Source organism: Trachemys scripta, chromosome 2 (assembly GCF_013100865.1).
Source record: "Trachemys scripta elegans isolate TJP31775 chromosome 2, CAS_Tse_1.0, whole genome shotgun sequence".
NCBI classification, from domain to species: domain Eukaryota; kingdom Metazoa; phylum Chordata; order Testudines; family Emydidae; genus Trachemys; species Trachemys scripta.
The window spans coordinates 173627480-173651579 of NC_048299.1; the positions used below are offsets into that span (position 1 = coordinate 173627480).

Sequence of the window (24100 nt, forward strand, 5' to 3'; positions counted from 1 at the left end):
TATTGTAAGTGTTCACAAGTGCTATGTGGTTTACAGGAGTGGTGGTTTAAGGTTAAACTGGGGTACACTGCACCTCTGGGTGCCGAGAATCTGGAATTTCTGTGAGTAGCCAGTGTCTGGGGCTGGATGTCACAAGGGAATGATTCAAAGGGACTCAAGGCTTGGGGTGCACCTATTGTTACCCTGCAGGGTGAAGACAGGGCTGGCATAGTCCAGAGGAGAGTGCTTGAATGGCTGACGGGTGTCACCTCCCTGACACCACCAGCCTAGTTACCAGAAGGAAAACTCCTTCTTGCTGGAGGCAGGGGGAAGAGAAATGACTCACAGTCCTGGGTACCCCGAGAACCATCACACCATGAAAGGCCCTCATGCTGTGGTATCTCAGGGATTCCACATCTTGGCAAGGGGGCAGGGAGCAGGCAAGCAGACTGGTTGCGCAGGAAAGTCTCTGCACCCCTAGCCTACCAGGGCAATGGGTTTTGTGCTGCTTCCAAATACGCTGGTCTGGAGGGCAGTTTTGGAGTGGTTGGGTTAGGGGGTCCACTGGATCCATACATTGCTCTAGTACCTAGGAATGGCTGCATAGGGATGACAGTCAGGCAGGAATCACCATACAAGCTGGAGTAGTAGCTATGTAAGGGGTATTTTACGGTTGGGTGACCTGTCCCTGAATTGGGGTGAATTCCATTCCTGTCCAATTTCCACTGAGTTCCCTTCACAAAGCCCATTTATTTGTGCTTTGTATTGCATGTTGTGTGTATGTGTGAGCCCCTGGGAATAGGAAAAACAGCACATTATACGCTCACAAAAGTTCATCTTTTCTAATATAGCAGGTGCTTAAAAGGCTTGCTATTTGCAAACAACTCTTTACATTAACTTTGAGCAGATGTCCACAACAATGTATCTTTACACAAAGAGTATTTAAGAGCCATTTGACTAGTGAGGGCTGTTATCTGCAAGCCCCTGTCATCTATTTTCATTTCAGCTGTTCTCCTTGGTAACAGCTGCTCTCCTCAGTGCCCTGGTTTACATACATCCACTCAAATTATGCTCTGGGATGTTTGTTCCCACTTGCATCTTTGGGTGGTCATTTTCCATTTGTAATTAAGACCTTTTTGTTGAAATGGTGTCATCACTTGCAAATGTGCCCCTTGTAAGAAGTATTAGGGAAGTGACTGACTTCAGCACTAGCTAGTTAAAATGACAATTTTATACAAATAAAGGAAGACATCTGAGAAGAAGGGACTGTATCCGTAACTTTAAACCCATATACATTTCATCATACAGTACTAGCAATCTCAATGTGGTTTAAAAGCTTGCTTTAGTGAAGATTTATATAATTGGACAAAGAATTCTTTGTAGCTGTCTGAAGTAAGATCCTATGAACTTTGGAAAGGCTAGAACCTAGCTCTATGTGGAAATAGCTATGTAGGGGACAATAACCTCCATGGGATTATCTTCATGGTGTTTCCTCTGCAGCCTTCCATTGGGGTCAAGGTTTGACCCTGTGTAGGTCAGAATCATCTGCAGAGAGGCCCTGTCTCCATACTGCCTCTGGCTCCCCAGCAGCCCCCTGTACCTCAGTGACACAGTTCCAGTGGAGTCATGCTTATAAAGCTCCAGCAGCTTGTGCATGCCCCAGGAGCCTCTGTAAAAGGGGGATGCTGCTGTGGAAGGGGTGCAGGAATGTAATAGAGACTGTGGCTGTATTATTTCTCCACCCTTAGCTCCACAGAGCTATGACATGTTCCTTCTGACCTACCTCTTTTCCCCCACTGGATGGGCCAGGAAGGTGAAGGAGTAGAATGTTGCATGGAAGAAGCTGATACCCCCACACCATGCTGGAGGGGTGAGATCAAATGTGCAGATCAGTGGGAAGGGATGTTTGGACCCAAAGCTCTTTATTCTGAGTAGCTTCTATATGGTAGCTTTTGGAGCATAATTTAAGCCAGGTAATGTGCCTGAGATAACCTGGCCATTCCAAGTACAATGGCATCAGGCACAGAGGGCCAAATTTATTCCTGTGGCAACTCCTTTGATTCAGTGAAATGACACGAAAGATGAATTTGGCCCAATGCCTGTAGGAGTCTGGGTCTTGCTTACCAGAACTTTCTCTACTTGGGGGGAAAGCACCTATGGCTTCATCTAGAACACAAAGCAACAGCCCATCTCTTGAGTCACGTTAAATGCTGTATGCACATACCATCAGTGCTCCACGTGCTGCCCTGGCACTACCTGTTTGCTGCTACAGGCAATTCCAGGTGTTAGTTATGACCTCTTTAGATCTAAATCATGCCTCATCTTTTTTATTTTTATGTCCCAACGCAGGCATTACAACAACCTACCCAGGCACTCTTGCTGCTAGTTCCCAAGGAAGTTTCTGTAGGGCTCAAAGCAGAAAGGATCTCACTTCTGTCACTCATTGAGTTCAAATTGAGTGAGCCACAGAAAGGTATCTGTCCTTATGGTAGCATCCAGATGCCACAATGAGAAGTGAGGCCTTATTGTGCTAGGTGCTGTACAAACACACATAAAGACATGGGCACGCCTCTCTTTTTGTTCAAGCTTTTAGTGATCTACTGCAGGGTTTTATGTGTAATAACAAGGAAGATGGGAGGATGAGGGTCGTGTGAGATTGCTGCGGAACATTTAAATGGGAACACATCTCATTTTGTAGTCTACTGATTGCTTTTAGTAAGGAAAGACATTGGGTATAATTAGACATTTCTAAATGATACATACAATTATATTGTATATAACTGACATAAGTTAGAAATAAAGTGTATCCCTGTATATCTATTCCAGGATACAGGTGTCTAACTGAGGATGAGACAAGTGGTTTTGGGGGGCATAACCCCCTGAAATTCATTGAACACTTTCCTTTTCAAGGCAACAGATGAATAGGACTCCCAATGGGGAGGTTCACTTTCTCCTCATAAAAGGATACCCCACCTCCCTTTTTATAATCCTAGTTACATGCCTGAAATGATTACTGCTCTGTGTTGTTCTCCTCATACACATGCAGGCACAAAGATGAGGATCGTAGAGCTCAAAATATCATGTAACCGCCTCTGAGAACAGGTGGACTATGACACAGAGACACAGATCTTTTGTTAAGGTGTTTCTTCCATAAAAGTGGCTTAATGTTATGGCCCTATTAACTACAACATGTTAGGCCACCTGTCTGCAAGCATTCATGCTGCCCAATGATATGGAAGTTATAAGATGAAACAGCTGATGTGCAGGGGCTGCAGTCTTTGTGAATTAAAAAAAAATCCTCTTTTTCTGGTGCTCGGCAGGATTATTTATCTGTCTGGCTCTCCAGCTCTGAAGCCGCTTTTATGCATTTGTGCCATTTATCACCTGTTCGGGATTTAACATAGGGCCTATGTCCCCACGGAGCAATGGTACCGTTCAATCATGCAATCAGAGATGCTTTACAAAGTCTGGGTTCTCTAAATCACCCCGGAGCTGAATGTTGATGTACTATCATTAAGTAAAATAATGGGCCTATTTAAGCTGCTTCTTTTTTAAAAGTTAAAAAGAAATGTGGAAATTGATTATAGACATCTTTCTCTCCTTTTCCTTCTATGTATGTTCAGTCCTCCCATTCCATCCCCCTGCTTCCGGAAACTATGGCTGTGTTTATACTACAGCTCAAGCTGCACTTGATGGCTGGTGTCAAACAAGTCTCCTCAGGCTTCCCCTTAACCGGGGCTGAATAATGTTCAGCCACTGGTGTAGATAGGGTCAAATTAGTATATAGTTTTGCCAACCCCTGCTAGAAAGAGTGAGCAAGGACACCTTTCTTAGTAGGTGTGTTGGATATAACCAACCCTATCTACACCAGTGGGAAAACTGATTTCAGCACTGGGTGGTGTTCTGCCATGTTTACATTGAATGTCCTGCGTGGCAGTTTCTATAATGTTAGTGTCTCGGTGGTGAGACTCTGTCTTACAAGGGAAGGGTGACGGCTGAAGCTTTCTTCAGGAACCTCTGCCAGGCAATCTCCAGCTTGGCATTGCACCAGCAAGTCTCGGAGCACAGCGTGTTCTGTGAAATGGAAGTGGCTAACATTAAAGTGATACAAGCTGGTCAGCAAAAATGAGTGAGAGGGAAATACAACATGGGTCAGAAGGATGTCCCAGAGAAGATTTTTTTTTTTTTTTTTGCAGGGGGGAAGGGCGGGGCAAGCCATGTTCTCTTACCAAGACCTAGAGAATTAAAACACTATGTCCAGACTCTGCCCTTACTTATATTTGTGCAGTTCCACTGAGGTGAGTGGAGCTGCACGGCTATAACTCGGGGTAGAATTTAGCCTGATCATGTTAACCCCTTGTTTTATGAAAGATGAGTGTCGCTGGCAATTGTGGGTGCATCGTTTATTTTCTGAAGTTCTTGTTGGAAACATGGAATTGCATCAGGCGTGTGTTTATACCTTCCCAATATCTCTTCTTTTGAGAGGGTGGTCAGAAAAGAAATATGAACTGTACTCCACGTAAGAATGCAAGACTTATAATTCCCCCTGGACGTGGCTATGTGGCTTCTCGATAAATGGGTCAAACTAAACCTAGCATGAGGGATATACTATAAAGATAGCATGAGGTTGCTGGTTGCAAAAATCAGCCTTTGCAGCCTCCTCATCTGAGCAGGCAGATGGTAGGGACGAGACAAAGTTTTATGGGAAAATATTGCGGTGTTAAAGGAAATGGTGGAGATTCCATGAGAGAATGTCTAGAGGAGGCTTATATAGCTGGGAATGAAATGCCAAATGATTGTATTGGGACTAATATACGGGCAGACTGGCATGCTAATTTATGGGCTGCAGTACTTACCACTGTTTGATCTATCTCTGGTTCTCGCTGAAGATGCTTATGGAAGTTTTAATCAACATTGCAGTTTTTTAAAGAACATTTAAAAATATTATGTATTCCATTATTAATATTTTAGAAAAATATGTGTTAGGAGGTAAGACTTGCAGACACAGATAAAACTCTCATTGGCTTCAGTGGGAGTAGGATCGGGCCACTGTAAATAAATCTCAATTTTGAAACTGTTGGTAAATTGAAGATTTTCTCCTAGGTATCTGTGTTTGATTTATAAATGGGGAAAATGTTTAGTGTTTCCTTGAGATTGTGTTAAAGAGAACATTATCACTATATTCACTACTATTTTGAGACTATTTCATCAAATCGAAAACTGGTAAATTTTGTCCCAAATGACCATGATCTACAAAAAACAATTTATCCCAGCTCTATACAAGTAAGTTGAGATTAATGTTTTGGAAAATAATCCTCAAGCAGTATTTGTTTGTTAGCACTGATTTGAGGTACAGTTAGCTACAGCAAACTCTCCTTATTGCCAGTTGTTTTCAGGTCATAAAGTAAACCTGCATTGTTTCCCTGGTCCCTCCCAACACACTCAACCCTTCCAGCAAACTAAAACTTTTATGAGACATTCCTGATAGCTTATACTACAGCTGTTCAGTCCTTTTCTCAAAAAAGAGGGGGGAAAAGTGGGGTGGGGGGAGGGAGAGAAAGGTAGTTCAGTAGTCTCTTGCATTTCACCAATGACAACTGAAAGAAGGAACAGTTTATTACTACAGCTGTAGATTTCGTCTAGAGTTCAAAAAGTGGTAACAAGGAAACATGGTTGCAACTGTCACAAAACAGAGTAGTTGTTGTGTGGGGGAAATGCTATGCTGATCATTTTCAACAGTTCATTATAATAATGGCTTTGCACTTCAACAGTCTCTTCTGACATCTGAAAATGTCCAAACATTAATTAATTAAATTTTACAAAGCTCTATTAGGTAAGTAAATATTATTATCCCCATTATACAGATGGGTAAATTGAGGCACAACACATAGTGACTTACCTAAGGTCACATAGGAAATGTGTAGTAGAACCAGGTATCATGACTCCCACCCTTTCACGTGATTTCTGAATCTTCACACATTCGAATCAATTCAATGACTCCCAAAAACCTTACTTTGAATTATTTTGGATCATACTGGCAAGAACAGCCTCTTTGAGTTAACACTCATTGAAGTTATGCTTGCATATCATGATGAAAAGATAATTCTATATTTTATTCCATGGGTGTCAGCAGGGCTGAGCGGTGGGCGGCCTGTATGCACTGGTCAATTACCAAGTTGCAGTCAGGAGATGAGTCAGGGTCAAACTGGGTCAGGACACCAGGGAGTCAGGGTCAGGCACCAAGCTACAGACAGCAGGCAAAGAGCACAGTCTGGGACAAACCAGGGTCAGAAGCCAGAGTCTAGGTTCCACAGCAAGGCAAGGTCTGGAGAAGAAGCAAGCAGGCAGTCTGTCATTTCTCAGACAATTCCCCATGATGGCTTCCTGGTTTATATACCAGCATGAGACAATCAGTGGGCTGTGAGGGGCTGCCACTCAGACCCTGTTGGGCAGTATTTACTGCAGTGCCTAGCTTCACAGGGCACTCCAGTGAACACCTAGCTTAAGCTCCCGATGACGATGTTGAATTGTTAGCAGCCCAGAATTCTCATGGTCCAGGTTCTAGTCCCCACCCACCAGTTCTGGGTTGGGTTCTACTTGAGGGTTGGGGGTGGCTCCAGAGCATGCGGTGTGGTGGTGCCCAGGCTGTACCCCCCTACTGGGCCTGGTCTGGTTAATTTCCTGAGCTCTTCTGAGCTGGAGAGGAGGCAATGGTGTGTTCTGGCACCACACAGTAAAAAGAGCTTCACTGCTGTCTGTTTTCTCCTGAGGTCAGGTGTTGGTGACCCACGTTGACCTATATGGATTCAGGACTGGGTCCTACAGGCTTTGGTGTAGAGGGTGGACATGGGGTCATCCAGCCACCCCTCATTTCCTCCTGCTACTCACACAGCTGAGAGTTGATGTGAGTTCAGTAGAGGCCTGTAGGCAGGTGGGGCAGGGTCGCTCATCTTTTACATACTCGCTGAGCGCCACCGGAATTGATGTAGTTGGGCAGCATCATTCATTGGACGTCCGCTGCACGCTGTTGGAAATGCCAACATAAGTGGCTGGCCCTTGCTCCTGGCGAAGCTTCCAGAGGGCAGCCTCTGCAGAGCAGCCACAATGTGCGTCATCAAAGATGGTTGAGAAGGCTTGCAAGAGGGAGTCGCAGTCAGAGACCACAGGTCTGCTCTGCTCCAACAGGAGGGAAGCCCAAACGAATGCTTCACAGGCAATCAGGCTGACTATTAGCTCCACCTTTGTCTGGTCTGTGGGGTACATTGGGAGCACAGCAGGAAGAGCAGCCTGCCTTGGTTCAGGAACCCCTGAAATTTCCAACAATTCCTGACAAACTGTTTGGGCAGTGGCACCTCAGGCATTGGTTCAGGCGATGGGTGGTCTGTTGGGCACATACTGTAGCTGCTTCTCCTGTAAGCATGCCAGCTGTTCGTGTAGGGTTGTGCTTTGGCAGTGAGCTGCGTTGCTCAGGTCTGTAGTATGAGGTTCTCCGCCTGCAGGTTGGTGACTTGGTCTTGCAGGTCCCAGGCCCTCGGGGAGCTACTGGTTGGAGGGCAGCCTGCCCCTTCCATCATCTGGGGAGGGGTTGGATGGGTTTAGGGGATTAAGGTGGCCTGAGTAAATTGTCAGGGCTGGGCTGTGGGTAGCCTGTGTGCATGGTCAGTTACCAAACTGCAGGCAGGAGAAGAGTAGCAGAGTTGGGGTCAAGCCATGTCAGGATACCAAGACGTCAGGGTCAGGCACCAGGCAAGTAGCAGGGTCAGAGTCAAGCTGGGTTGGGATATCAAGGAATCAGGGACCAAGTTACAGACAGCAGATAAATAATGGAGACTGGGACAAACCAGGGTCAGAAGTCGGAGTCTAGGGTCCAGAGCAAGGTAAGGTCTGGGGCAGAAGCAAGCAGGCAGTCTGTGTCATTGCTCAGACAGCTCGCCATGATGGCTTCCTGGTTTAAATACCAGCATGAGCCGATCAGTGGGCTGTGAGGGGTGGCTACTCAGGCTCTGCTGAGAGGTACTTCCTCCAATGTCTATCTTCACAAAGTCCTCCAGAGGAAACGTGCCGTAGTCCTAGGTTCTAGTCCCTCAGGTTCTTCCAATGGGAGCCAGTCTTGTGAATAGTTTTTCCATGAGCAAAGTGCCCAGAAATGCACTAACCCTATTTATTATTTGTTAAAAAATTTGCAAATACAGGTGGCTCAGTTCTGCCACCTGTATGCACGTTGAGAAGTAACTTACTCTTCAAATAATTACACATTTCAGTGGGACTGCTTGAGGAATAAGGTATTACTCAACAGGGTTGCAGAATCAAGACCAAAGTGAATAAGGGTGACAGAACAGGGCACATTATCAAAATCTTTGTCTGTACAGATCTATATTTATCAGTGTAAGCACAATAATAAAAGCTGTTAGAGTTCCTGTGATTATATTATGAGGGCTGATTGCTTGTGTGTGCTTTCACCCTTATGTGCCCTGTACTAGTGCCTCTATACTGTACTCCATTAAGACCTATCTGGACCCTTCCTCTTAAAGCATCCAGAACTGGCCAGTGCCAGAGACAGAGATACAGTTCTAGATGCCCTAATGGTCTGATCTAATTTGGTAACTCCTATCTTCTTGATTTTTGTACATTTTCACAAGATATTTGCAAACTGCTTGGGAAAAATTAGTAATTTGCTAATCATTTTCCAAGACAGTTTTTCTCTCTTTAAAAACCCCAAACACACTGATTGATTTATTTTATTTGTGTGTATGTGTGATTTCTAGCATTCCTTGTCCAGTTTTATAAATACCAAAGGCAAATTATTTGTATGACATAGTACTTATAAATATGCATTCAAGTTGTTCAAAAGTTTTTTTTCTATACACAATAGCAATTCTGTACCAACATTTTCTTTCCATAAACATTCCTCTTTCTCAATGCCTAGCCAACCTACCAGTTTTTCCTTTTATGCACATAAGTGGATCCTATTCCTTGCAAAGATTAAGAATTTCGTTTGTAATAGTCCCACAATACCTATCTAAGACCCTGATCCTGCAAACACCTGGGCATGTGCCCAACTTTATGCACTGTGGGACTGGTCCTGACCTGTTGAAGTCCATGGCAAAGATCCCATTGACTTCAATAGTGCAGGATCAGGCCTTGTGAATAGTTCCACTGATTTCACTGGGAGTTAAACCTGTGCTAAATTGGTCAAAAGTTCCCTTTTTAAATGCAGTATCTTTATGATACAGTCACTTTATGCCTGGCCGACACTCTTAGGTGTATCACTTTTGAAAGCCTGAGTATATATTCAGGGATTCACTGAAAACTATCCAAAAACATTGATATGTGACTGTTTAATTCTGACTTTTACTTTTTAAAGAAAAATCATATTACCATTTTAATAACTCATGGATTTGTTACAGGTGTCTGATGGAAAATATCTAAACAGAGAAGATGCATGCTAATTTATTAAACTTCTGACTTTGTAAGGTTCACTTGATGGTATGTCAAAAGAATTACATATCACATCAATAAGAAAATATGTTTAGAATTTGACATTTGAGTCCCAGGTCACCTGAGATTTAACGGAACCATACTTTCAGGATAACCTACTTCAGATATGAGGACATACTTCTAGTGAGTGAAACAAATAATACTATGGATGAAGTAAATAGTCTTTAACCAACTGTGATGGATTGAGTACTGTCTGTGGAGAAGTTATATTTGATATGAACAAATAGTGGGTCTCGCTCTGTTTGCATTCAGCACTCTGACAATTAAACCAAAGGAAACAGAGAGACCCTGGGTGGGAGGTTGAGATGCTGTCTTACAACCAGTCAAATGTATCCTGCAATAGCTACTATTCTGGGAAAGCTTGCAGGTGCACACAAAGCTAAAAATGACTCCTATTTGACAAAATGCAAATGAGATAGCTTTGTCTTATAATATTAGTTCCATACCTGTAAAATTCCATTATGTAAAATAAAATTATTTCTTTTATATATTAGCAGATATAAAATTGGCCCTTATTCTAATGCTCATTTTGCTAACCGGGTAATAGAGTTCCTTAGCCCTGTCTTATAATCATTTCAAAATGGATAATTCTTCTCACACCCACTGACTAGATTAAAATAGAATAGGATGCAGCAAGGGTGTAATTTTATACCAAACACTGAGAAAGAAAGTGAAGTTTAATATTTGAAACCTTTGCTAAATAAAGAACCCCACAAAAAAGCAGCTAATTTCTCAGACACCTCAAAAAAGTTTAATATTTTACTTTGGTTCAGACCAAAAAGTACACACATTTCAGCAAATGCTAGTTTCTTCTTTGTTTGAACTTGAACTTGCACTTGCTATGCTGCATGGTCTTGCATGGTGCTCAGGAAAGCATGCAAAGTTGTAGTCCAGTACAAACCTAAGCAAAGGCTATCCCTAGGCACAAGTAACATGATGTACTAGGCACAGTTGTTTTCCCTGAACAGAAGTAAGTTTCAAACCCCTTGAGTGCAAAGCATGTGCAGTGAATGTATGTGTCTAAAGAGACCTGTCAAGTGTGATCCTTGGCATCCTAATACGTGTTTCTTTCTCTGGGCCAACATAACTCCTATTAAAGTCAGTGGAAAGACTGCCATTGACTACAATAAAAGTTGCATCAGGGCCTTTATCCTGACTCCTACTATTAGGCCGTAGTGATTTGGCAACCATGGGTTTGTAATATTAGAATAAGTCTCAGAACAGGTGGCTTAGTGGTTAGATGCAGTTTATCACATGGATCTCACCTCACATGTGTCATATATACTGGGGGCGGGGGAGAGAGGTATCCTCATAGTTGAAGTTAAAGCTAGCCTCCATTATAAAACATTATTTTAGCTCCTCTATGTCTTTGGATTGGAAAACTGTTTTGGCCTGAAACGGTGACATTCTGGTGACTTGTCCCATCCCACTTAATTACAAATTTTAAAACTGTCTTTATTTGCGTACACAAAAGAAACTATGAACAATATTGTATGTGTGTGCTTTAAAAAAAAAAAATAGGACACTCCAAAACCAAAAAACTGTTAATGACATTTCAGGGCCTAAGACATTTTGACTCACATCAAGAATTCCTCTAACTAGATAATAAGTATGTGAGTACATTCTTTAGAATCCCAAGAAGAATCTTAGACTCTTACATTTTTATATTGACAGGGGATCAAAATCCTTGCATGTGTGTCAAACACAGCAAATTCTTTATTCTTAAAGTTTAACCCTATTTAAGAGAAGAATAGACAACAGATTGCCAGATGATCCTCTCATGCGGTTACACATCATAGCTGTAACACAATGAAAATGTACTTATATTGTATATATGTACACACAATATATACACACAGCATGGAGCTCAATAATTATTTATATTCATATAACATAGTAAAATAAAATTATCTATACTATAATAACGTGGTACGTGTCCCTTGTATTTCTTTTTCTCATTATTAAACCTTCCTCTTCTCTGTCTTTCCCTCCCATTCTTCCACCTTTCACTCTCTCTCCTTAATTTTTATCCCCTTCTTAATCTTTTTTCTGCTCTCTATCCCCCCCAGCAATGGCGCACCGGACCTGGAGAATCTAATTTTCCTACTCCTCCCACATTGCTGCTGAGAACTAGGAGCCCAAAGAATTTCTCCCCCTCCCCAAACGTCTAGGCCACAATTGTCCTGAAGCATCGTTCCATCCATCTTTCGCACATGTTTCAGCTGTTCTCGGCAGAGAGCAAAAAGAATGTCACTTCTGCTACTGGCTAAGAACAGTGAGCTGTGACTGTTGCCTGCTCTGCCCTGGAGAAGCACAGTTGTACAGCAATACAGCCAGCACTATTTTGTCTCTGATTTCTGTAAGATATAAAATTTCTGGGGAGGTTTCACCTCCCTGGGGCCCATCAGTCGTGATGCTTTGGCAAAGTGAAAGGAAAGATGAGGGTAGAGATGGCACTACCCACAAATGCAGATTAAAGAAAGAAAAGTCCTGCAGCCAGCGTGCATTGAGCCTAGTTTGTTCATGTCTGATGACTATTTGATTACGATGTCCACCTCTGCCCGCTCAGGTCTCCATTTTATTTTATCAATGCACCCAACCCACTTTAGATCTTTCATACTAGGAGACTAAGGCTTTGTCTACACCAGCTTTTGTCAGCAAAACTTTTGTCAGTCAGGGGTGTGAAAAAACACTCCCCTGACCAACATCAGTTCTGCCGGCAAAAGTGCCAATGTAGATAGGGCTATGTCGGCGGGAGATGCTCTCCTGACGACATAGCTACCACTGCTCATTGGGGGTGGTTTAATTATGCCAGCAGTAGAGCTCTCTCCTGCCGGCTTAGAGCAGCTACACAGGAGACCTTACAGTGCAGTGGTACAGCTGTGTCGCTGTAAGGTCTGTAGTGTAGACATGGGTAGCTTTTTAGGCTTACTACAACGTTCACTGCTTTGCACTGTCAGCTTTTGTTTTGAATCTTCTTCCTGTGTCACATTTGTCTTATCCCCTTCTTAAAATATTTTAAAAATTTTAAATACAGAAATGTCTTTTTTTTTTTTTTTTTTTTTAGTCCTTTCCTCTCCCAGAGATAATGTTTGGGCTCACTGCAGTAATGCCAGAATCTGGTAAAAGCAGAATCAGCTAGTGTTGTTTTCCTGTTCTGACAGTGAAAGGGGAGGAGCACTCACGGTTTTACTCCAGGTGAGGCCTGTGGTATGATGCTCTTTGATGTAAGCTTGAAGCTCAGTCCAGATGTTCAAGTATGATTTCACCCAATCAACATGACGTAAGTCACTGTAAGGGGGGAAAAAAAAAAGGAAATATTTCTATGTATGATTTAGTGTTTAAATATAGATACTTGCTACCCTGTATTTAAAGCGGACTAGATACTGCATCTGTCACTGGCCACAGACAATTAAGTTACAAGACTGCTGAAAAGACAGGCAGCCCAGCAAACGGTGAGGCCTAGCAGACTGAGATCCTTGCGGAGGAGAGATAAGGGAACAAGAGGGCTCCGGGACAGAATGCTTCCTGCCCAGGCTCAAAGTGAACCAGGGCAGTAATAAAGCAAGATGGGGCCCTGTGCCAGGAATTCAAACCTGGTTCCCCTCAGTGTTTTGATTTTTAGAAAATTAAAGATCAGCGTATTCTGTAAAGTGTCCTGGCTTCTGAGTCCGAAGGTAGCTTGTCGCTCTCCTTTATGCCTCTCAACCCAGCATGTGCTCTGCTACCCTTTCCCCTTGGAACATTTTAACCAGCACCTTATAAACTCTTAAACGCAACCAAAATATTAATCTCAAAAGAAAAGGAGGAGTTGTCATAAATGAAGGGTGGTCAGGAAGCAAAGATTATGTGTATCTTTAGGCTAGATAATATGGTGTCACATTATAATTTCTGTTAGACTCATATTTATAAGCCAAGATTTTCAAAAATAAGTTAGGTTCCCAAATTATTATTTAGGCACCTAAATAAGTGGCCTAATTTTCCTAAACTCCAAGCACCCGGATGGTTATCATTGACTGCTATGGGACAATGAGTGGAAGTAAGAATATGCACAGAAGTAACTGTTCATAGGATGGAGCCCTTAATGGTGAAAATCTAGTTAAAGATCATAACAGTGATCACTAAAAGCCTGATCCACGGCCTGTTGGAGTCAATGGAAAGACTCCCATTGATTCCATTGCTTAGCAGTGGGATCAGGTCTTAAAGTAAATGAAGCCTCAGAGGAAAATCTCCACTCTCAAAGCCTGTGTCTTGCTTGTATATTTTTATATAACTTTTCCAGCTCCAATACTCAGAAATATCTTGGTGTGAAATACTAAACAAACATCGTCCCTAAAAATCATGCATGTAGTTTAGTCCTTTGAAAAAGGTGCACTTTCCCCACGGGTGCTTATGCCCCTTCAAAAAGTACATTCTGAAATGGAGCAAAGAATTACCCAGAGAAGATAATTTGGGGCTCCAGCAGGCAATTCATAACTATAATTAAAAGAACTTTCACAAAAATTCAGATCTGCAGATTAATTTTTACTTGGGCAAAAGATTAAATTGTGAGCTGCTTTACCTCGGCTGACCAGAGTGGATGGAAATGTGTAGCAACAGACCTGATCTAAGGACTTAAATCAGGTATGTTCTATAAAAGAACAAAAATGGGTTTTGAATCAGTCTAATTTGTCATGGAAGATGATGGCTAAGGGGGAAAAAAAAACAAATTTGCAGGTATTGTATTTTAGTAACAATATGGTACTAACGGCTAAAAACTGACCCCTCTGCAAAGGCCAAGCGAATGGGATTTGTGCAAGAGTTCTCCAAAGGGGCTCAGAAAAGGAGTCATCCTCTCTCTATCTCAGGCCACAGAACACCAGTAGCACTGCACCGTATCTGCTACTGCAACTACATGCCTCCCTGTGCCCACACCCTTAAGATCGCCATGCATTGGCGCAAAGAGAGCCCTTTGGAAAACTGCATCAAGGGGCAGTAAAGTCTCAACTGCATGGAGCTGGACTCCAGGTGATAGAGCCAAAGTGCAATTTTTCAAGCAGAAAAGCAAGATGGGCAGTCAGGGAATTTCATCTCTGCAGCAGTGTATCAGTCAGACAGGGTAGTGCTGTAGTTGCCTGTGGGGGGGGGGGGGGGGGGGGGGGAGTTCATGTGTTGAATGCTTTTTAATTTTCAAAACACTTTCTTGTGATGTTTTTGCAAATAATACAGTACTCGCTAGCACCTCAGTAAAGCTAGTTCTAAACTATCCATAGAGAAAGTGTGGACATTAACACCAGGCAACATACCTGTTTTTGTAGTCCTTTAACACCCTGTTAGTATAAAAGGTAGCAGCATCATTCATCTCCTTGACATAAGGGCCTGGTTTAGGAGACTAAGAGAACAGCACCATCACCCAAGTATAGCAAGAAAAAAATAAAAGAAGAGAAGATTTAAAACATTAGTCAAAACCCCCCACCAGTATTTTAGACTAAGAGCTTGTCTTCACTACAGGGGAGATCAACGGGGCTGTGAGCGATGCAGCGGGAGATTGATTTAGCGGGTCTAGTGAAGACCCCCTAAATTGACGACAGAGCGCTCTTCAGTCGACTCCGGTACCCCAGCTCTCCAAGAAGAGTAAGGGAAGTCGACCGGAGAGCATCTCCCATCGACACAATGCAGTGAACACACTGGGGTAAGTCAACCTAAGCTACATTATTCACGTAGCTGGAATAGCATAACTTAGGTCGACTTACTCCCCTAGTGTAGACAAGGCCTGAGTGTAGGAGATAAGGAGATGGGAATGCAGAGTTAAATAATATTAGGGACGGCTCTGATTTGATTATTTGTTTATGGAGTACCATTAAGAAATGTGTTTAAAAATGCCCTAGTCTGTGTGTAACTCACCACTGTTATCCACCCAAGTGCAGGAATGCTTTCGCTGACAGCTGAGAGGTGGTTGAACATTTTACTTCCTCGGTTTCTCTCTCTGAAGGTCTGGATTTCCTGGATCTTGTCAGATATTGGTTTGAGCAGCACGGCCATCTCACTCTGCAGGAAAACATGAAACTATTGTTAGCACTGGCAGACTGGAAGACTCTGTGCTCAGTATTTCTCTGCGTAGTGCCATCGATTTAGGGAAGGAATAAAGGTCAATGTCTTGTATCACTTGTAAGCTCACCACACAACTTCATTTGCCCCACTCCAGTTACAACAGCAAAACATCCACCCATTAAATACTGATGTGCATTGCAACGTAAATTACCACCTGAGATGTGTGCTGGAACTAACAAGGACTGTACCAGGGGCAAGGATTGGGTCCAGACTAAGAAGGAGTCTAGTCTGTGAAAGAAGCTTATTGGAACATCTCTGCGGGTGAGATATTACCTGTAATCAGTTTCTTAATGTATTAGGCTTAGACTTGCGTGTTTTGCTTTATTTTGCTTGGTGACTTACTTTGTTCTGTCTGTTATTACTTGAAACCACTTAAATCCTACTTTTTATACTTAATAAAATCACTTTGGTTTATTAATAAACCCAGAGTAAGTGATTAATACCTGGGGGAGCAAACATCTGTGCATATCTCTCTATCAGTGTAATAGAGGGCAGACAATTTATGAGTTTACCCTGTATAAGCTTTGTTCAGAGTAAAACTGATTTATTTAGGGTTTGGATCCCATTGGGAATTGGGTGTCTGGGTGCTGGAGAGGTAACCTGCTGAGCTGGTTTTGGTTAAAGTCTGCAGCTTTGGGGGCATGGCCCAGAACCTGAGTCTGTGTTGCAACAGACTAGCGTGTCAGGCTCAACAAGGCAGGGTTCTGGAGTCTCAAGCTGGCAGGGAAAATGGGCTCCAGAGGTAATTTCAGCACATCAGGTGACAGTCCCAAGGGGTCTCTGTGGCTGAACCCGTCACAGGGGTATCTTCTTTGTCTTCTAGATATACCCTGAAGTTCATGGTCTCTATTCAGACAGGGTAACCTTCCACAGATTCTTTTTTCCTGTGTGCCCCTTCCCTGTTTGCTTCACATCTCTCCATTAATATTTGACTTCATATGTAAATGGGCAGCCATTGTGTTAGTTTACAATGCTTAATTTACATCCCGACAGAGAGAGAGAGAGAGAGAGACATATTTCTTACCTCCCGTTCGGAGGAAAACCTGTTTTTCACCTTTGCTGGTGACAAATATCTTGATACAGACTTAAACATATTTTCAGTGCATATATACATTACATTTCACTATGATAGTAATGACCAGTGTGACACTGACTTTAACTTGAGACCTCACGTGACATTCTTTGGTGAATCAAAATGTACATACTAGAATCAGGATATGCCCATAACCTTATCAGCTGGCATTAAGTGATTCTTGGATCACAGGACCCCACTCCTAAAATGACTCTACATCTTGGAGTTACTGTGACAGTTTTTCATATGATATTCCAGAAACTTCTTTAGGACATTTGGAATGCCCTGGGTTTTCATTTTATCTATCAAAATGTATTTTATGTCTGATTTTGTTTTTTAGAAGTACAAAATATTTGTTTTGATGTATTGCTATACCAAGTAGAATTTGCTCTGTGTTTACCAGCATCAAACAGTCCAATAGAATGAGTACTCAGTGCGATGAACAGCGTTTACAATGAAGAGAAAAGCTGGAAGAGCACAGACATCATTTAAGCTATTAGTTTATTCAGCATGAATATTAATCATACTTGTCCAGTGTATCAGGTAAACTCATTCAGAACATTAAGTTGCTGGAAAATTTACCACATTCAGAAATATACACTTGTTGCTGCAGAGTGAGAATTTATCCGCATCTTCTTGTCTGTAATATAAACTATCTTGCGACCCTAAAATATGTTGCCACAAAAGTGGCTCAGTGTTTGATTTTGAAAGTTCAGTCACCTAACACATGCCACACACTGACATGTGACTGACTTGAGAGAGCACCATTCCTCAGTGCCCACACTCTTTCCTCAAATATAACCGAGGGGAGAAGTTGGCCACTAGTATTTACAGACAAAGTTGTCTGAGACAGATATTTCTTTTCACTTTTCCTAAGAGTGTAACTGTTTGACTGACTTAACTGTTTATTGGAGAAAATTCATTTTTCAGAATACTTTGAGGACTAGCATTACCATGCCACATTATTGTACAATTACCTGCCCAGTCAAGGTGCAGGTCCATTCTGTAGTAAAAAATTGGTATATCAGAGTGCTTAAGTACTACAGTGATGGATGCTATACAATTCCTAAAATAGGTAGGAAGTGTAACAGAGATTAATTAGCAGAAAGACTTTCCAGTCAGCAAAAAAAGATTGATTGATTGTAAGTGGCTTCATTTGCAAAAGATGTATCCAAAAGTGGGATTAGGGGAAAAGGTGAAAGCTCCTAAATGGCCTCTTGAGAGCTACATGTTTTTCTTTTCTGTGTTGGGGGAGAGTTGTGACATAGAGAAGTTCAAATGTTCCCCAGATCAACCAAGGAAAACCTTTACAGGATGACCTTCTTCCTCCCTTGCCATTAAAATATCTCATGACTTCTGATTGGGTAACAATATCTCATGACTTCTGATGGCTGTAAAAAATAACACACAGCAGTAAACTTTGCTTGTTTATTTCCCTCCCCTTTAACATGTGTTTCAAGCCATTCCGCATGACCTAAGCTTCTTAAAATATTCCCCCTACTTAAAATAAATGCGTCAAAGTTACCATAAGTCAACACGTGGTCAAAAGGCTTTCCCAGCAACAGGGGAAAAATCAGGGTTTCAAAAATTTTAAAGGAGTCAGTCTCGAACATTATTGTCACATTGAGAAAGACCAGTGCATCTGTAAAGTTAGTGATATCTGGCCTGCCTCCACAAAGGGAAAAAATATATTTACAATATTAACTGGATCAGAAAGTTAATATCTCTGGCTCCCCAACTACAAGTCATTAAGTCTAAAAAGACCCTGCAATCACTTAAAAATTGGTTGTGTGACCATAATATTAAGTTTGGGAAAGTTCTTGTTTGTTTACAATTTTTATTTTTTCATACAACACTCAGGAATCTGAGTATAACAGTGGCTAGCAAAAATGAAATTAAAAAAATAAAGTATTTGCCCTGCTTTTGCGTTGTGCCAATTTGCTCCTAGAGTCTAAGGAATGTTTACAGTCTCTAGCTCATCATGAACCTTCATGGCCCAGATCCAAACAACCCAAGAGAATGTCAGGAGTAGAACATGTAGCTCCCGAAAGGCCTTGCATATCGAGGCAGCATGGTCATGAGGATAGGGCACAGGACTGGTAGATAGGAAACCTCAGTTCTCTTCCAGGCTCTGCCATTGACTTATTGTGTGACTTTTGGAAAGTCACTTCAGTTCTCTGTGCCTCAGTTCCCTATATGTAAAATGGGGCTAATGATACTTACCTTCATTTGTAAAATGCTTTGAGACCCAAGGATAAAAAGCCCTAAATAAGAGATAAATATTATTATTACGGGGGGCAGGGGACTCAGTCCTGCTTTCACTAAGGTCAACAGAAAAGCTCCCATGACTTCAGTAAAAGATTATGTCCATTCATTTTACGTGTGTTTATAGTATTTCTGTTGCTTTGAATGTAGGAAGATATATATTTTCTTTTACTTCACTACAAATTAAATATTTCTAAAAATGTAGTCCATTTTACATTTTTCTATTAAGTTATTTAAGCCCATGGTAGGGCTTTTAAAGATGAAATATTAAGTGCTAGAGAAACTGAAAGGAGCAGAATTTGGATTCATACAGCAGCTATATTCATCCTCAAAGTGTCTCAGAGCAGTCTACAAAATAATGAGTTACTGATAGCGTAGTGGCTATGGAAACAGAGCAGCCACAGTAGGCTAGATCCTCAGCCCTGTTCCATCACTTTTGTGTTGCTCGTAAGGAATGATGCAGCTCTTAAGGAAGAGTGTGTGTGTGTGTGTGGCGCTTCTTGTTACTCATGCACCTGGGCAAGGGTCTGTCACAATCCAGCCCTAAGCATCCAAATGTCTTAAAATGAATTAAATGTACTATTAGACGAATGATATATAGTGCATTTGACTATATGGTGAGGGGGAATTAATTCATAAAAGACTCTTACTTCTGGCAGTAATAGCTCTTGATTGGGCTCTACAATAGGAGCAATATGGATCTGCTCAGGATTCTAAAAGAACCAGCTGATTTAATATTCATTGCAATAAAGTGAATCTCTATACTGTATCTGTAACAAAAAATCAATTCAAAGAGATTAATCTGACCAATTTAGTTGGAAAAAATTTTCAACATGTCTTCGGCATGTGCTACATTAAATTTCTTGTCATGTAAGATGGCACAGTTACTTTAGGTAATTTAGGACTCTTGGTACATAAACACTAGATACATTTCTATTACAACATCATTTTACTGAAATTTTAAAAATGCAGAATAGTACAACTGAAAAATACCAAATATAATTCTTAGCTTCTCTCTTACCCTTCAGCCTTTATAATAATTAGTAATGCCAGACAAGAATCTCTTACCGTTATTAGTAAATCTAACCTAAACCAAACTAATCCATTCCCTATAATTCTGCATTAAAAAACTAAATCAGAGTGATAAGGCTACTGAAGTGGTTAGGGTAGCTGAAAACACTCCAAAGAAGTCACTGAACGCAAAACACTGGCTTCAGGGGTTTATTTTAACATACTCCGTCCAAGTCCTACAAAATTGCAGTGCACATCCATGATGCCCATACTGCAACAGTTAGCTTGAGTTAGTACATTCCAGTTACAGCATCCAGGTTACCTGACTTCGAGTGAGAGTAGAGTGGTCATTGCGAAACAATACTGGAGCTACACAGAGTGATTGGATTAGCATCTGATGAGTTGTAACCTGAGATGCTGCATCCTCACAGCTATCTGGTCATCCTAGATCCTTCCCATCTTGGATTCCAAGTTAGAATAATTCCCTGCACCTCCACCAAGCAGTACAGTATTTCTTTTACTGTGAATTGTGTATAGCCATAAGGTAGGCCAGAGTTAGTGATATCACCGTGTATTGAAGAATAAGGCATTGTAGTTTCTGTTATCGCTGATGAGATGAAACTCTTATGGATGGATAAAATCATCTAAGAGTTTCTGGCCTAACTACAGTTGCAGAGTTTGGGTGCATTAACTGTGCTTTTCCATACTTTCAAATGTTTGTGTTTCTTTTAAAGGCAATCTGTAAAGAGCATTTTTTTTTAATTGGACTTGGACCCTTCTTTTATTATGCATAAGGAAGACATGAAAGGTTGTTTTGTTTTTGACATTCAAGAATGTCGGCACTGTGATGGAATAATTTTTCTATTTTATTAACAATCTGAACTCAACTGAGGTGGTGCCTGTGTTAGGCTGGCCAATGATTTTCAGAGCTGAATCTAAATAAAACCCAAACAAGCTGCTAAACAGCCTTGAAACTCCAGGGCTTGCTGCTTGGGAAATAGCTGGATCCCTTGAATGGTTACAATTTTCTGTTTGTTTATTTCCTAGCAAAAATTTATCCAGCTTTCAAAGGCAGCTGCCGGACTGTTCCTTTTGCACACTCCTCCTCCTCCATGGAACGAGATGATTCACCCCTCCTTGCACAAATGGGCTTTGTCTTGTGCGAGGTTTGAGTGGGAAGAAATTTCAGCCCCTCTGCATCTGCTACTTCAGCCTATGGGCCAGAATAGCATCCTCTGCCCCTGTGCAGTGGGGAGCAAGTAGCTTACTGCTAAATATGTGCAGCTGCAGCTTCAGTAGAACTTCCCCCACCCTGGGCTTACAGGCCCTCACCACACCAGCTTATTCGGGATCAGTACAGATCTGTCTTCAGAGATCACCCTGTGTGACCAATCCACTCAGGGAGGGCTAAAGCAATATTTCCATGCAGGGGGCCTTGTGCAGACCCTCCATACATAAGTGAATTTTCTGATTTTCTTAAATTAAATGTGTCTCCAACACAATTGTACACTTAGGGCTTGTTCCTACATTCACAGAAGTCCATGGCAAAGCTCCGATTGACTAATAGTGCAGGACGAGGGCCTTAACAAGGTGCGACAAAAGTGTGGGGAAAAATTCCTGGCCTTACCGAGTCAGTTGTCTATTGATAGAAGCATGTGATTCAGCAGTGACTTAAATGGCAATTGATGTATTTCTCTTAAAAACCACAGCAATCCCAACCTAATAACTACTAGGTGTTCTGTCAAAACTGACAAATTACTATTTTAGTCACTTGTGGTTTTTATTTTTATGCATAAAATGTTAGGAAAGCAAACAGCCAGGAACATGAAAGATAAATAGCTTCCTAATCAGTGAAGAAACCTGGGGTGGTGTAAATTTCAGTGGAGCTGTGCCAAGATACACCAACAGAGAATCAGGCCCAATATATTTATCTTGGGAGCCTGGAGTCAGTCTGACAATTTTTATAATTAGAATTGCATGCTACTGCATACCGCGTTACCCTCTGCGGCCATTCTGGCCAGGCAGCGCACTGTATAACCAACAAAGAGACACTCCTACAGTCAAACTGTGAAGACCCATCTAGGTGTTCTGCTACTCCAGGCAAACTGAACAGATTCCACTCCTAACTGTGGGCTGATACTCAGGCAAGAGCAGTTATCAAGCTTTTGATCTGCTCCTAATTTTTGCTGCTCGAGATAATCCTGGGTTCTGTTTGTTACATGGTATGCCTTACGTTGTATGTTCTAACAATATACTGAAGCAAATTTCAGGACAGAAAATAGCTGTAGGAGAGCACGTGGACTAACTGAAAATACAAGCACGCAGGAAGACTGAGCTGACTAGCTATATAAGCTTCTCAGGTTTTAAAAAGCAATCACATGCAGTAGTACCACTCCAACATGGGCATTCATGGACACTCCAGCTTTAAGCATGGCCGGCTCTAACTTTTTTGCCGCCCCAAGCAGCAAAAAAAAGTGCCGCCCCGCCGTAACACCCCCCCCCCATTGCCGCCCTGCCCTGCCGAAACACCCCCCCACCAAGTGCTGCGCTGCCGAACCCCCCCCGCCGAGTGCCGCGCCACCGAACAGCCCCCGCCGCGCTGCCGAACACCCTCCACCCCCGCCAAGCGCTGTGCTGCTGAACCCCTTGCGCGGAGCGCAGCCAAACACCCCCCGCGGAGTGCCATGCCACCGAAACCCCCGCCCCCCGCGGAGCACCGCTCCACTGAAACTGCCCCTGAACACCCCCCCACACCCTCTGGCGCGGAGCGCTGCCAAAACCCCTGTGGAGCGCCGCACCACCGAACATCCCTGCTGAGCGCCGCGCTGCTGAAAATTCCCCCTGCGCAGAGCGCCGCCGAACCCCTCCCTGCGGAGCGTCGTGCTGCCGAACACCCCCTGCCAAGCGCTGCACTGCCGGAACCCCCCCACCCGCCGAGCTGCCCCCCGCCACCCTAAGATTGGCCGCCCCAAGCATGTGCTTGGTTGGCTGGTGCCTGGAGCCAGACCTGGCTTTAAGAAGGACAATCATTCTTCTCTAAACACTGCCACTGTTAAAATCCACTAACCGGATTCATCCTGTGTTTATGATGGCAAAAACCCCAATCCCAGGTCACTAGTGGTAGCAAATTTGCCAGAGGTGGAGATTGCAGCAGTGCCTAATCGCCACGTTGTCTCTCCTGCCAGAAGATGTAGTGGGGGTAAGTGCAGCCCAAAAGTGCTGGGAAGTGGGTGGACATGCTGGCCAAGGGAGTGAACTACCTCAGTTCTGGGTGTGCAAAAAATGAAGAACATGGTCCCTAGTGGATTAGGGATTCTTACCAGAATGCTTACATCAAAATGGTTTCATGTAAGCTTATCTGGCTCAAGGGCTTGAGTGTGAACATAGCTGCAGGGATTGAAAACTGGCTGAAGGACTATGGAGAAAGGATAAATCCTAAAAGGAAATGTTTCAAGCAGGTATCCAGTAAGGTGCTACAGGGATTATTAGTGTTGTGTCCAGAGGCATTTACTATTTCACTCATGATCCTCGAGAGGCAATGAATAGCATATCCGTTAAAATGGTAAGATGGTGCTCAGCTGCTACATGGATGTGCTATGGGGTCAAAGACGGAAGAAGCCTCCCTCTTACTTGTGTCTGTCCCCTGCATGCGTACATGATGACAGTGCTCACACTGAGAAGTGCAAGGTCTGTGAGAGGCTAGTGCTGGTGGTGGTGTCTGCCCCTCAAAGGGGTGTGAAGAAGCAGGACTGTACCTCCACCCCCCCTTCTGCACTGGCCAGAAGAGCTGGTAGGGTACAGAGAATGGACTTCCTCAATGGCAGCACAACAATCACAGTCTTTCTGTACTCCCTGGAGCTCCAGGTGGCATTATGCCTTCCCGAGGCTAAGTGCCCTGCCTGCAATGCAGGGCTGTATCTCAAACACCTCAAATCATCGAGTTGCAGAAGACATTAATTTGGAAGGTTGTGCAGACACCAATGAGGAAAGAGAAACCATACAAGGGGATCTAGAGAGGTTAGCTATGTGGACAGGAAATAAAATGAGTCTGAAGCTGGTAAAGTGCATCTGGAGAAAAAAAGTGAGAAATATGCAATCAGTGGTGGATAACTACTTGGAAAACAATAATACTTACCAAAAAACAACCAAGGATGGTGGTGGATAACTGGATGTAAGTCTGCAATG

At 42.7% G+C, this 24100-nt stretch overlaps 1 protein-coding gene across 2 annotated transcripts in view; it reads right to left on the reverse strand.

Moving 5' to 3' along the window:
- Window positions 1-24100, reverse strand: part of CAP2 (cyclase associated actin cytoskeleton regulatory protein 2) — a 91138-nt gene that overhangs the window by 18077 nt on the left and 48961 nt on the right. For both annotated transcript variants that reach the window (XM_034762346.1, XM_034762348.1), the window contains exons 5-7: window positions 15361-15504; window positions 14763-14848; window positions 12663-12768 (exon numbers count right to left, since the gene is read on the reverse strand). In XM_034762346.1, the coding sequence (XP_034618237.1) occupies window positions 12663-12768; window positions 14763-14848; window positions 15361-15504 (336 nt within the window). The remainder of the gene's footprint in view (window positions 1-12662; window positions 12769-14762; window positions 14849-15360; window positions 15505-24100) is intronic.